At 49.1% G+C, this 14,145-nt stretch overlaps 1 protein-coding gene and 1 non-coding gene across 2 annotated transcripts in view; both read left to right on the forward strand.

Annotated features, from left to right (window-relative positions):
• The first annotated feature begins 297 nt into the window (after positions 1–297).
• On the forward strand, positions 298–379 carry TRNAS-AGA (transfer RNA serine (anticodon AGA)). Its single transcript has one exon. It is a non-coding gene; the product is annotated as a tRNA-Ser (tRNA).
• Positions 380–459: 80 nt separating this feature from the next.
• HS1BP3 (HCLS1 binding protein 3) overlaps positions 460–14,145 on the forward strand; it is a 532,368-nt gene continuing 518,682 nt past the window's right edge. Inside the window, exon 1 of the mRNA XM_078647732.1 lies at positions 460–732. Within this exon, the coding sequence (XP_078503858.1) occupies positions 707–732 (26 nt within the window). The 5' untranslated portion in view covers positions 460–706. The remainder of the gene's footprint in view (positions 733–14,145) is intronic.

A 14,145-nucleotide genomic window follows, 5' to 3' on the forward strand; every position in this document is an offset into this window, starting at 1 on the left:
GCGAGTAAAAATAATGTTCCTATGTAACACAACCACGGATCAACCTATTCTCTGATGTCTGGCCATTAACTTACTGTCGTGCAAAATGACGAAATGCCATAAAGTAAGTTTCATTTGCCCCGTATTTCTGGAAAATGTCACACAAATATGAAAAGCAACCCAGAACAGCAAAACATCGTATATATTTGTATTATTATTATTATTCTCCTCACACTTTATAAACATTTATAGAAAGCACCCAGGAGACGATCTTGATGTAGGGTAAAATACAACACATCTATTTCTTAATACCAGGAAGTAGTCGTGGCCGAGTGGTTAAGGCGATGGACTAGAAATCCATTGGGGTCTCCCCGCGCAGGTTCGAATCCTGCCGACTACGGGGCGTCATTTTTTTTCTCCACATTTAAAAAAACAACTTTTATAGGCTAAAGGTTAATGTTTGAAGAAGGAAGCAAAACAGGGAGCTTTTTGCGTCTTGTGCTCGGTGAAATCAATGCCCGCCATGTTGTGAGAGGACAGAGCAGGGTTGATGGAGGGAAGTGACGGCTGCTCCTCTGATTCACAGCCTGAGCCTTCCCCTCTGCAGAGCTCGTGACGGCGTCGGCGCTGCACCCAGCACGCTGAGGAGTCCCAGCCTTGCCCGGGAGAGACAGAGCAGGAGGCGAGCTGCAGAGGGCACGGGGCGCCCCGGAGGATTCCTGCAGCCATGCCAGCCGTGATTGTCACCACCAGGTCAGTCTGCTCCAGCAATGCTTGTGATACTAAGCACGCAGCAGCAGCAGAGACCCTGTGTCTTCAAGCCGTGTTATTGTTGTTATTTTCTCTGGGAACTTTGTCACACTGACGACGCTGAACGGAGTGTGTTTACTTATTGAAAGCAGGCTGGGCGCCACCGCTGTTTCTACACACAGCAGCAGCTGGCTTTTTATCTGTGCAGCTAGCAGTCCCTTCTCTTTGCCTATTGCTAACCTTACTTTCTTATCCAGAAAGCCAATCTTTTTGCATGCAAACGGTCAGGGGCGTAGGAGACACTAAAATTCTAGGGGGGACAGGGACAACCTTGTGGATTTTTCATTGACCCTATACAAATCACCACCCGTTAAACAAATACATTCGCATCGTTTTGAAGTGAAATATTGAGAAAAGCAGGCATGTAGTCACAGTTTGCATGTATGCTTTATTGTTGTTTACATTCACATAGTAATCAGACCAAATGTTTAAAAAAAATGTATATGAATCTTGCATCTTCATGCACCAAGCAAAAAAGGATGCTCACTTCGGGTGAGGGCGTCATGGTTGTAAGTGCATTATGGCTTGAAAAGTACCTGCTGCTGCATTCCTGGTCTCCAGAAATTTTCAGGCAACAATAAAAATGTGAAGATAACTTCGGTGATTAATGATCTTTATTGAGAGAGATCAGAGGTCTGAGTACTGGAAGTTTTGACTCATGGTAAGGTAGCCACAGTGGGGTAATATGCCCGCTACAAAGATTGTGTACCACGCAGATCACAAAATGCATATAATGTAAATAGGTCAGTGAGTTACTGCTTTTGTCTGAGAGATTCTTTTGCTATTTGCAGTTTATAAGTTAAAATCCTAACACTGAACAGTGAGCTATTAACCGTCATCAAAGAGCTGCATGAAAACTGCAAGGTATAGATTAGAACGTTATGATTTTTACCCAGTCTTTCATTATCCTAAAGTTTGAAAATGGGTTCATTAGGATGGAAATCAATTCTGATTATTAAAGAGAACCCCCAACCATGGTGTTATGTTTTAAATTCTGGGTTTGTGCTTCTCTAGTGTTGCAAAGCCATCTGTGCCCTGGGCACTCCCCAACTTTTTGCTGACTGGTACTGGTGGTACCTGACTCTGACTGACCCTGGCCTCTGACTAACCAGGCCCAGGGGCAGTGCTATGTTGAAAGAGACACTTACAAATACAGTAAAAATACCTACATACACTAGGGTGCACTATGGGTTAGGGTACCTCTATGATTGACATGACCTCTCCTATACGGCCCTAGTGCATAATAGGGCATGGGGATTGAAACTACCTTTAAGTCCCTAGTATATATTAGGGCATAGTGGTTTAGAGGCCAGAACCCCTTCCTGCTCTTGCATGTGTGCACTGCTGTAGCCTGAGGTCAGTTTAAAAGCAGACCCGTGTTGGAGGACTGCTTTTAAAATGCAAATTGTGCTCAATCTTGACTTTTGGGTTTAGGGCACTTACACATTGATAAACTACAATGTTGGGGCATATTAGGTATCCCCAGGGGTTCCCCTAGGTGTCCTAGGGGTTAGGTCAGGTATCTACAAGGAGGGCCCTTATAAAATGAGTGTTATATGCCCTGGGTTTAGTGAAATTGCACATTTCACTGCCTACATTGTAGTATAGTGCTTCCCAAAATCGGCTTTTGTGCTAGGAGCACTGTGAAGTGAGGATCTGCAATATTTTGATATAATCAGAACCCCTAAAGTCTTTCCTATGTATTCTAGGGGTGGGGGTCCTGTAGGTATAAGGAGGATCCTTATACAGGCCCTGGTATTGGAGAAATTGGCCAGTTAATTTTTCCTTTGCAGATCCCCAGCCCATAGGTTAACATTGCAAGAGGTTATTAATTAATAACTGGAGAAAGGAAAGCCATACAACTAGGATTAAAGGACTCAGAAGAATGTTAATGATAAATGCAACAATGTGGTATTGTTGAATTTATTCTAAAATTTACAGACAAGAAGTTATAAGATGTTCTTGTCTGCAAGCCACAATTCAGCCCTTAGTGCCCTGCCTTGATTTGTCAGAGGTAAATGGATTGGACTGGCTGTTTGAAGAGGTGATAAATGACCCCTGGAGTTAGGTGGCCTGTCTGAGAGTAGAGGTTGCTGGGCAGAGGAACGCCAGAGCCAGGGGGAGTGGTAGTAAACAATGCTCTTCAAGAGAAGGAGAGAAGCTGGAAAAATCACTTTCATTTACACCTCTCCCACAGCCGGATGGGGGGATTAAGGAGGAATTCCCAGATGTAAGGGGAGTGGACCTAGGTATATGAAGCCATCCTGTAGGCTGGTTGAGTTAGTTCTGCTCCCTCTGCTGGAAAATCAGCCCTGATGAATTTTGGAGAAATGATGTTCTCTTTGGGAAAATAATGCCCCACTTTAGAGAATGTGGTCATACCCTGGAGCATTGCCCTGCACCTCATTGGACAGGAGTGTCCTCCTTCTTGACCCAGAGAACTTGGAATAAGTATCTGAAAGGGACAAAGCCTCTCAGATGATGCTGCTTCAAACTTGGGAGAAGAAGGGTCCCTGCTGAGGAGCTTGATTTGAACCAACCAGGCTCTGGACTGAAGATTGTGCCTGTTGCACAATCTGGAATTACAGTCCTATGGACTACCTTGCTTCCAAAGGACTTAAGAGCGGACTCCCTGCAAGCTGAAGGTTAACAGAGCTAACCTGGCCCACCAAGAATCCCCAGCCTGGAGAACTACCAGTGAATTTGAAAGGGTTTTGTCCAAGTGGATTGTGGTAACTGAAGTCCATTTCAAGGACCATCTTGGAGATTCCAGACCCGTGGAGTAAGTTTTGGACACTTTCAGACCCTTTGGAAAACTTCAGGAAGAAGTTCCAGAGGTTTGGAGAAGTTTGGAGCAACTTTGGTAAAAAGCTCTATAAGTGGACCGACTCACTCTGGCCAGCCAGGCCGACAACCATCAACCATGAGTTGGCCTGCCACCCAGGTTCTTCCGGCTGAAAAGCTCCAGGGGTTCGACTTCCAGAGTTTGATCGGGCATAGGTAGAAACCCAAGCTGGCGAACCCTCACCGAATCCGGCCTAGTGAAAAGCATTGAGGGACCCTGCAAGAAAAAAGCTCTGCAAACATTTCTAATTCTGAACTTAGAAAAGGTGACCGGGCCAACCATAAGAGCCAAGCCACCCACCATCAACTGTGTGCCAGCCTGCATCCCTAGCTCGTACCGCTGGAAAGCTCCGCAGGTTGGACTTCCATAAGTTTGACTGGGAGTTCGTTGCAAGACAAGCTGGCGAACACTCACTGAATCAGGGGTGGCTGAGAGCTTCGACGGACCCCGTGAAGAAAAGCTCCAGAAAAGTTTCTAAGTCAGAAGGTAAACTTCGACCGAGACCTACCGCAAGGAGTAGCCCCTGCAGGGCTTCATCGTGGTCAGCCTGAAACTTTGACTTTGAGCAGGTCCAGCATGACCAGATGTACCAAAAGGGGATATACGTTTCTATGTGCTATATCGTGCAAAAAATGTTAAAAGTCAGATTCCCGTTTCCCGGGATTGGATTTTTTTCATTTTAAAGAAAAAATATTTTTTAATTTTATAAATTGGTGTTGAATTTTTATTGTGTTGTGTCTTAATTATTTACTGAATTGGTGTTTTTAAATGCTTTACATACCTGCTAACAGCCAAGCTAGCAAGGGTTGAGCATAAGAATAATTTTCAAAGACTGGTATAGCTATATATTGAGGTAGTGTCCTTATTGCCTGGGACAGATATACATTTGCCCCTACTATTAACCCACTTTCCAACTTCCAGACCAAGCACTCTTAAACAATACTGTCTACAAGTATGGATGACATGTGACTCCTACACCCTGTAGTTTTATTTAACATTTCCTATACACGGATTTACACACCTATGATTGACTGCCTCTGTGTAGTGTGAATGATGTAAAGTGTTGACACCCTGCACTGGTATGAGTGGCGCTATATAACTAATTGAATGCTTCTGAGAGAGTAGGTATGGAGACTTGGGCAGCACTATTAAAGGGTGGTAGTGAGTGAATCTGTGTCGGAGCTGGGTTGTTGAATACCAAGGCTGTCTATCTGATTTCATCTCCTGCCTCCTTTATCCACCAACATACTCTCCCTCCACATTATCTCACTCTTCCAGGTTCTTTCTCATCTTTGCTTTCTCCTTATTCTCTGTTTTCCATATTTCCCTTCCTCCTTCTGCCAACAACTCTTGATGCCTTTCTCTTGTTCAGTTTTACAGTCTGATGGTTTAAATACTGTACCGGTCTCTAACAAAGAATACAGTTCGCCTCACCTGCAGACACCAACTTAAATTAAGCATCATTAGCTTGCAGCCCACAAAGGACATGCCTGCTTGGCTATTCCGGCCCTTTCTGCATTGTATATCCTTCCTGAAGCAGATACACCCTTTTCTCTCCTTTCTGCAAGACACAAGGATCCTAGCCTTCTCCCTTCCTCATGGAAGGGAGAAGTGTGCGTGGCGATCGGTCTCTCCGAGTGCCAGAAAACCGCCCGCCATTGCAATATGGCGGGCAGTAATGCAGTCATCAATGGTGGTGGGACTGTCAACGACGCGGTGATGTGGCCGTCCCACCACCATTATAATCACCCCCTGAGTTTAATGTGCATGCAAATCCAACATTACCAACCCCATGTAAGTTGCACTACTAGTGCTGAAAAAGTCCAATGGAGGTACCAATGACAAGGTGGACTGGCCTCAAGGGTCTTGTGACCTCAGTGACAGAGTCACTGTCGCTCTAGTGTGTGCTTCTTCGTATGCCTGCTCGCAAGACTGGAGGTGAACTGCATGGATTGTGGTGGACAGGCCTTCAAGGTTAACCCACACTTGCCACCGTTAGGGTCCACCTGCTGGTGCTAAGACACCAGGGCTTCTAAGGTCTATTGGGCCTTCTAAGGTGTAGCATCGGAATGAGCTCTGTCAGGAGTGTGGATTGGTGGACTGGTCATGAAGGCTGAAAATGGTGCTCCAGTTCCAAATTTAGCAGCTCTGGCCAGAGTGCCACATCCTGTCCCCCACTGAACACCATACTGCCCCACTGGGTTAAACTGGCACTGCCTTCAGCTACAACCAGATTGTGCTGAGACTCAATTCAAATTATGCATTGGACAAGAGTAAAATGCTGCCTGAAAAAAAGTAACAACACCCTGTAAAAAGCAAACACTGAATGAAAGGATGAGCAAAGCATGTGAAATGTAAGCAGGAACAACAAGGTTACCTTAAATGTTTTAAACTCATTATTCAGAAATCAGTAAGTGATTTTGCCTGAAAAGTTTTGGACATGACTACAGGACTAGGAAGGGCCGTTTTAATGTCCATTGCTTATATCATTATAAAATATAAGCAGTTTGGTTTAAAAAAGAAGACCAAATCCCTCAACACAGAGCTGTGGTACACATTTTATAGGCTAAAATAATTAAAACAGTTGAAAACGCTCATATTAAAAGTTTTCCAGTCCACCCCTCAACCAGGTATTGCAGTCCCTTTAGGGATGGTGCACTTCCCCACCCTGGGAAAACAATGTGGTTCAAAGAAAGAAGATAAAAAGAAAGTAGCGCTTCACTGGAAAACTCTGTAAAGCAGCGCTAAGGTGCATGGGTGTAAATAACCATCTGGCCTATCTGCTGACCACTCTGTATTGCTTTATTTGGTTATTTAATAATTTTTCTTATTTTGATACTTTGTTCTCTCCGTCCAGAGGTTGTATTTTGGAATAGAACCCTGTCAGAAAATTCGGACATTTCCAGCTAAAGTGTTCTGCTCATTTTTGGATCCATTTCACGGGGGGAACAAATAAAGAAAATGAGAGGCAAGAGAGAATATGTAACAGCTGTCTTTTGAAATCTGCATACAAAGATAAGAGAGACAGCGACAGAAAGAGATGGAGGAATAAGGAGAGAGAGAGGGGGGAGGAGGGAAGCTACCAGAGGCTGAGCGGGAGAAGCGGACACTGCCCTTGCCTTCTCTGGGAATGACGGTAAAGAGACAAGAGTTTTTTCCCTTCTCTGCCCTTCCCAGACTGGCCAAGCCTTACGGCAGAATAACAAAGGGCAGAGAGCGGGTGGCCTCTTTTGACTGGGGGCAGGTGAATCACACGTCAAGTACAGGGCCATTAGGTAGCGCTTTCGCGCGCTAATGGCCCTGTGCATAACAGAAGGGAGAGGGGAAATTCTTTTGTCCCCCTCGTCCCCCCCACCCTTGTCCCCCGTGTCCCCCCCACTCCAAAATCTGGGGGGGATATGTCCCCCACGTCCCCCACAGTTCCTACGCCCATGCAAACGGTTCTGTGCCACAGATAAGGTTACCAGCCGTTCTTTTGTGCCGATCACCATCTCTCTTACTCCTGATATTTTCTACAACATATCGTTATCGGAGATTAGCCTATATTTTTACATATTGGCACACGAAGACTACAACTCCCATGAGACATTGATTTGTTAAATCAAAGGTCAGTTCTACAAACCTGGTGTTCAGTGCACATACATGCACAACCTGGCACCTTTGCAGTAAGCCACCAAAATCTCAGAGCCACAGCAACTCGAGCTCGATGCATGCATGCAGACTGAGGCGTGTGCAGGGCCTGTGCTTTGCTCCCACGCAGTGTTGCCAGATTTTTTCACAACTTTCAAGCCCAAAAGCAACGAAACGGTAGCCCAAAGTAGCAAAAAGTAGCCCAATTTTGCCACTCCATTAACTTACGTGTAGCCTGACTAGAACATTCACAAATACACTTCTATTTCATGGATTATATGTTTACCTCCCACATTAATCAGAAAACTTACATTTTGTACACTGAAATCAAAGTTGGTCTGTCAGGAAAACTGTCACTCACTTGATATCGCATGGTGTGGACAAATGGGTGAGAGGGAGTGAGCGGCTGAGCAGCACAGACTATGTCGGAAAATGATAGTGTTCAGCCTGGATAGGTCAGTGGGTTGTGCGCCTACTGCAGAGACTGCCCTTTAGCCTCCAGGCAGTGGTTCCAATCCCAGCTGGGCTAACCTGGCCCTTCATCCTTCTGAAGTCAGCACAGTAGGCAGCATAGCAGTGTATGTCTGTCACGTGCTCAGGAGAGACAGTGCAGGTTCTGCCGAGTGGTCTGTGAGTTAGGGTGACCAACTGGCATTGGTGCAAATTCAGGACGGTGAGTGTAAAAATTCAGGACAAAGGGTCAAAATTCAGGACACAAATTCAGGACAGGAGGTCAAAATTCAGGACAAAACTTCAGGACAAAATGCAAGTTTTACAGATACAACAGAGGTCGCGCAATAGTATATAAGTAAGCACAGCCATTTCCAAACATATTCAACCATTCCATCTATCATTTCACTCATCCATCCCTTCATCTATCCTTTCACTCATCCTCCATTATCCATCCATCCATTTATCCACCCTTTCACCCTATCCATCTGTACACTTATCCATCCACTCTTCATCCCATCCATCCATTCACTCATCCATCCAGCCATTTACCCTTTCACCAATCCGGCCGTACTTTCACTTACTAATCCTTCCACCCATCCACTCTTTTAGTCATCCATCCATCCTCCCTTTCTCTCTCTCCATCGACCCTTTCACTTAGCCATCCTTCCTTCCATCCATCCATAAATCCATCTACTAATCCACTCATGAATCCATCCATTGACCCTATCACTCATCCATCTATCTATCATTTCACTCCTTCACACATCTATTCATCCTTTTGTCCATCTACCCTCCCTTTCACTCACTCATCCATCCTTACACCCACCCTTTCACTCATACGTCCATTCATTCACCCATGCCCTTATCAATCCATCATTTCACTCATCCACCCACCCATTATCCACCCAACCATCCACCCACCCATCCATCCATCCTTTCACCCACCCATCATCCATCCATCCTTTCACCCACCCACTCATCATCCAACCATCCATCCATCACCCACCCACTCTCCATCCATCCATCCTTTCACCCACCATCCATCCATCCGTCCTTCCCCTCATCATCCATCCATCCATCCGTGCGTGCTTACCCTCATCATCCATGCACAGGAGCCCTCACAGATGGGGGGGGGGGGCTGGACTGGAGCCACCACATGGGGTGGCAGGAGCCATCACTGATGGGAGGGCAAGAGAGGGAACAGGATCCACCAGGGTGGGCATAGGGGTGGCATGCAGTATTCTAGTATCATCTTGGGCTCCTCGCCCCCTCCTGCACAAGACAACGAGAAGACAGGCTCTCTGTCCAATGTGCCACCCCCCACTGTGATGTACAGTACTTACAGATGATACTCTAAGAGAACTGATTGAACTGATTGTCCTCCATACTTTGTTAATCAGTGTGGGTGCGATTGTGCTATTTCTTTATTTTATCACATTATAGACTGCATGTTTGAAGAAACGAGGTTTGCTTACAATTTAGTGACAGTAATTAAGCTCGGTGAAGGGTAATATGGTGAGGAAATGAGGTAGAGTTCAGCAGATAGTGACGCCGGGGGTACAGGAACTTCCTGAAAGATGGAGAGGAGAGTGTCGAAGCCGGAGGGGATGTGGTGTCTTGGGGGCGTGGCATGGTTCCTCACTGCGCTAATGATTTGGGTCACAGTCTATGGCTGCCGAGGAGACCGCGCAACCCTTCACTCCAACTTGTACACAGCAACACACATTAGTTGCCGAAATGTGGATATGAGCATCCAACGCACAGATGTGCAATGCTCTTCACATACAAGGACATCTATCGACATAAAGATTGGTGATGCCATAGTGGCCTAATGCAAAAATACACACGGACAGCATCATTGCAATAACTGACACTGAGGAGTCATTTTCACTCAATAGCTACAGTCAGAATTCAAGCCCCCCACACTCTTACTGAATGTGGGACATATGGGATAAAACCACAAACGTTTCAAAAAGCAAGACAAGCGCCCAGGGTGTCTACTGAAATCAGGACTAATGTTCGGAAACACACTCTTGTGCTCAAATGATAAATTGAAAGGGGCAGTATGCCTGGGTGGGATATTATTAACTTCCACCCAATTATAACCTTCACCCGGGTTTCCCAGGTGTGAGAACAACGGAACTGATTTTACTTGCCGTTAAAATCACACCAGGGTTAGGCTGCAAGCACAATCTGGCCTTGGCTCCTGGTCCCCGCCCGCCTGTCCCTCCCCCACCCTCTTTTCATGTCACAGGGTACCAAGGAACGCTCACCACTGCCAGCATACAGGCCCTGTTGTGTCCTTACACCATCCCCACCTCAGCTTCTCGGAGCAGTTGTTTAAAGTAAGCACATTTGTCCCCTGCCCATCCCCCCCCCCATCCTGTGTGTCAGCCCGGGCTGAGACAGGTTCGGGGCTGGCTGGCGACGTCTAATTGCAGCCGCACCCAAGTACTTCACAGGTCTTTAAAAGACTGAGTACTTGTAAATGAGGCTTTTGTTGTATTTTCATTCACTTTTTTAACGTTTTGTTGTGTGGGGAACAAAGAGAGCGGGTGGGGGCAACTACCAGCCGCAGGAGAACTTAACACTGTCCTGGTCTTCTACGGGCACGGAGGAAAAGACAGAGCCATTTCCTTCTCTGCCTTTTCCGCCCTTTCCCAAAAGCCGAGCGTTAACTATCGGCATTGGCATTTCTGCAGCTCGGGACGCATGTTTAAAAGAAGAAAGTATGGGAACGGAATCTATAAAATTCAAGAAGTAGGGGCACGCCGTGCCCTCCCGACCCCGTCCACTTCCACCACTGAGTGAAATCGCCCATTGGGCGTGGCGCTTGCAATACAAAATAGGCGCTTGCTCTTCTTCTGAGGAGGGAAGAGGGGCATGGGGGCCCTGGAGCGAGAAACCTTAATGCACGGGAGAGGGCTTACCTCGAGCTCTGAACTCGCACTCGACTGCTGCCCTGACTCCTTCACAACGATAGTGTGATCTTGGGCACCGGCACAAATTAAGCACTCACCTTTAAACTTGCTGGGGACGGCCGCCGGTGCAATCTGAAGAGTTCACGGGAGAGGAGGGGCTGGGGCCGGGAGGAGCAGCTGACTGCAGGGAGGGCACAGGGCAGGCTGAGGCTGCTACAAGTCGAAGGCCAAAGACGAGGAGCCACGCAGAGGCCTCGCAGTCCGTACTCGCAGCGCAGCTCGGAAGTTGAAAAGGAGGAAGTGGGGGGGGGGGGTCCCAAAGATAAAGGGCAAAGATATGGGGCGGGGCAGTACCCTACCTGACGCGCGCACCACTGAGTAAATAATCTGACCCACGATTGGGTCACAGGTGTAGAGTGGTGAGGCTGGGCCTACCACGTGTATGTATATGCACTGAATAACTACACCAACACTTGCTTGCACTCAGCCGGAAAGACCCCGAGCGGTCTTCCGCTTGTTTATTTATACCGAGGGGCGAGCCCGCCCCAAGGTTGCGTGTGCGTGCGTGCGTGTAAGGATACAATGTATGTGAGAGCCCGGATGGCTCTCTACATCCCTCCTTTATTTTAGTCTCTTTCTGCAGGCACATTCATAGTCTCTTACTCATGGAGACGAACAAGCAAAGTCCAACAACCGTTGACTCGGCCTAGGATTGGGCCGCAGGTTGTAGCGACGATCCTGGGTCCGAGGTAGTTCGACAACCCCAGCCGGGGTTGTCCTCGGACCCTCGCTCGCATCCTCGACCCTTGGCTGACTCCGCCCGGCCGCAGGGCCTGGTGACACTGGCCTTGGTGGGGTGGCCATTCGCGGCAGAGTAGGAGTTGGATCAGAACAATTATCAAAGTCCATGTTTTCTTGGTCTCCATGTTCCATTCCCTCGGTCCGTTGACGCACATTGACATTGTCCAGTACCTTCTTGAAACATGAGGCATTCCTCGTCACGGTTTGGCCATTCCTCCTAGCTGTAATCATAGTCCCTTGCACTCGCTCCACTGTCCACACTTCTGGCTCAAAAGGAGTCCGAAACTTCCACCCAGGATGGCGATCCTTGACAACGACAGTGTCCCCCTGCCGGAGGGCTGGTTCTTTGGCATGCCGATGTGCGCTTGCTTTGATGTTGGTGGCCTGTCGCCGGGCCTGTATGGCCTCAGCGTCCCTTTCTCCCGGCACCCACGTGTTGACAGTGGGAATGCCATCCCTTGGAGCTCGCTTGAACAGAACATGAGAGGGAGCACACTTTGTCGTTGAGTGGGGTGTCTGCCGATAGGCTCCAAGGAAGTCGTCCAGGGCGGCCTCCGGGTCTTCGCCATTATCCACCGCAATCCGCAGCGCTCTGTTTAATGTCCGCATCAACCTCTCGACTTCCCCGTTGGCTTGAGGCCACAGGGGTGTAATTTTCCGATGTTTGATCCGGAGAGCCTCCAAGTAAGCCTGAAACTCTCTCCCTTGAAAGGGGGGCCCATTATCGGACTTGATTTCTTCAGGAAGCCCCATCGTAGCAAACACTCGGTTTAGGACTTTCTTGACCTGCGGGAACGCAGTGGATGCGATGACTTCCACAACTGGGAATTTGGAAAAAGAGTCTACCAGCACTAGCATGTGCCGCCCGTCTGGAAAACTGCCAAAGTCTATGCTGAGTTGAGCCCACGGGGCCTGGGGCGCTTCTTCCGTGAGCACGGGCGCTGGGGCAGGGTCTCCGCCCGTGATCGTGCATGCGTGGCAGGCCTGTATCATGGCTTCCACCTGGCTGTCCATCGCGGGAAACCACACCTTGCTCCTCAGGCGGGCCTTGGTCTTTGCCATCCCTTGGTGTCCCACGTGAGCCAGGCTCAGGGCTCGTTGCTGGAGGCTTGCGGGCATGACGATGAGGTGCCCACGCAGCACCACCCCCTCATCTCCGACGCTAAGTTCACTCCGTATCTGCCACAGCTGCTGCCTGGCATGACGCACCTCCGGCCGGAGGCACGAAGCGCCATCAAGGAAATGGGCCCAACGATTTCCTTCGAGTGCCTCCCTAACCTTCGCCAGGGTCTCGTCCGCCGCAGTGGCGTCGCTAATTTCCTGGAGCGACATGTTCTCGGGGCACGCCGCTAGGGTGACCATGTGCACTATCTCCTCCACTTCATCTCCTTCAGCATCGAGGGCCGGTGGGGGTGTGACATCCGGATGACGCGACAAGTAGTCGGCAGGGTTGTGTGCTCCTGGCCTGAACACCACCTTGAACCGGTAACCCTGCAGCTGGACAGCCCACCTCTCGATGCGTGGGGGAGCAAGCCGGGACGTCCCTGCAAAGAGGGGCAACAGGGGTTTATGGTCTGTGACCACCGTGAAGTCCTGTCCACAGAGATAGAGGTGAAAGTGCTGGCATGCCCACTTGATGGCCAGCGCCTCCCTTTCAATTTGGGCATACCTGGTCTCCGTGTCGGACAGGGCCTTGCTGGCATAGGCGACAGGCTTCCACTCTTCCGGCCCATACTCCTGCAGCAGCACGGCTCCCAGTCCCACTGGGCTGGCATCGACTATCAACTCGGTCCGTCTCCGTGGCTGGAAGTAGGCCATGACGGTATTGTCAAGCAGACTGGCCTTGACGGCCTGGAACGCCTTGTGTGCAGCAGCAGTCCAGTCCCATTTCTGATCAGCACGGGTGAGGGCACGGAGAGGCTCCGCTAAGTCGGCCAGGTTCGGGATAAACCGGCCACAGTACGTGGCCATGCCCAGAAAACTGCGGACTTCTGTTTGACTTCTAGGCGTGCTGGCCGCTTTGATGGCTTCGGCCTTCTTAGGGTCGACCTTAAGGCCTTCCCTCGTAAAGATATATCCAAAGAAGTCCACTGACTCCTGATAGAAGGCACATTTAGCGCGGTGGAGGGTGAGGCCGCTATCGGCGAGTCTCTGCAGAGTCGCCCTCAAATTGGCGTGATGCTCCTCTAGGGTCGTTGAGTAAACTAGGATGTCATCACTCAGGTTGATCACCCCTTTTAGTCCGGAGAGCACCTCGCGAATGGCGTTCTGGAAGACCTCGGCGGCCGACGAGACGCCAAAACTGAGCCGAGTGTAGCGACGCAGCCCCACGTGCGTCGAAAACGTGGTGATGTACCTGCTAGCCGGCTCTAGCTCCAGCTGGTGATATCCGGAGTTGAGGTCTAATTTGGAAAACCATTTCGCCCCGTTGAGGTCAGCTATAATATCGTCCATAGTGGGGGTGATGTGTCGTTCGCGCTTGACAGCGGTGTTGGGGAGCCTCATGTCCACGCACAGACGTATGGCTCCCGGCTGCTTCGGTTTTGGGGCAACCACCAGGGGCGAGACCCAGGGTGTCGGGCCCGACACTTTCTCGATCACTCCCAACTTCTCAAGCTTGCGAAGCTCTTCCTCAACTTGGGGCCTGAGGTTAAACGGTACTCGCCGGTGTCTGAGAGCGACAGGTTTCACCGTCGCATCAATGTG

This window comes from Lissotriton helveticus, chromosome 6 (assembly GCF_964261635.1).
Source record: "Lissotriton helveticus chromosome 6, aLisHel1.1, whole genome shotgun sequence".
NCBI lineage: Eukaryota > Metazoa > Chordata > Amphibia > Caudata > Salamandridae > Lissotriton > Lissotriton helveticus.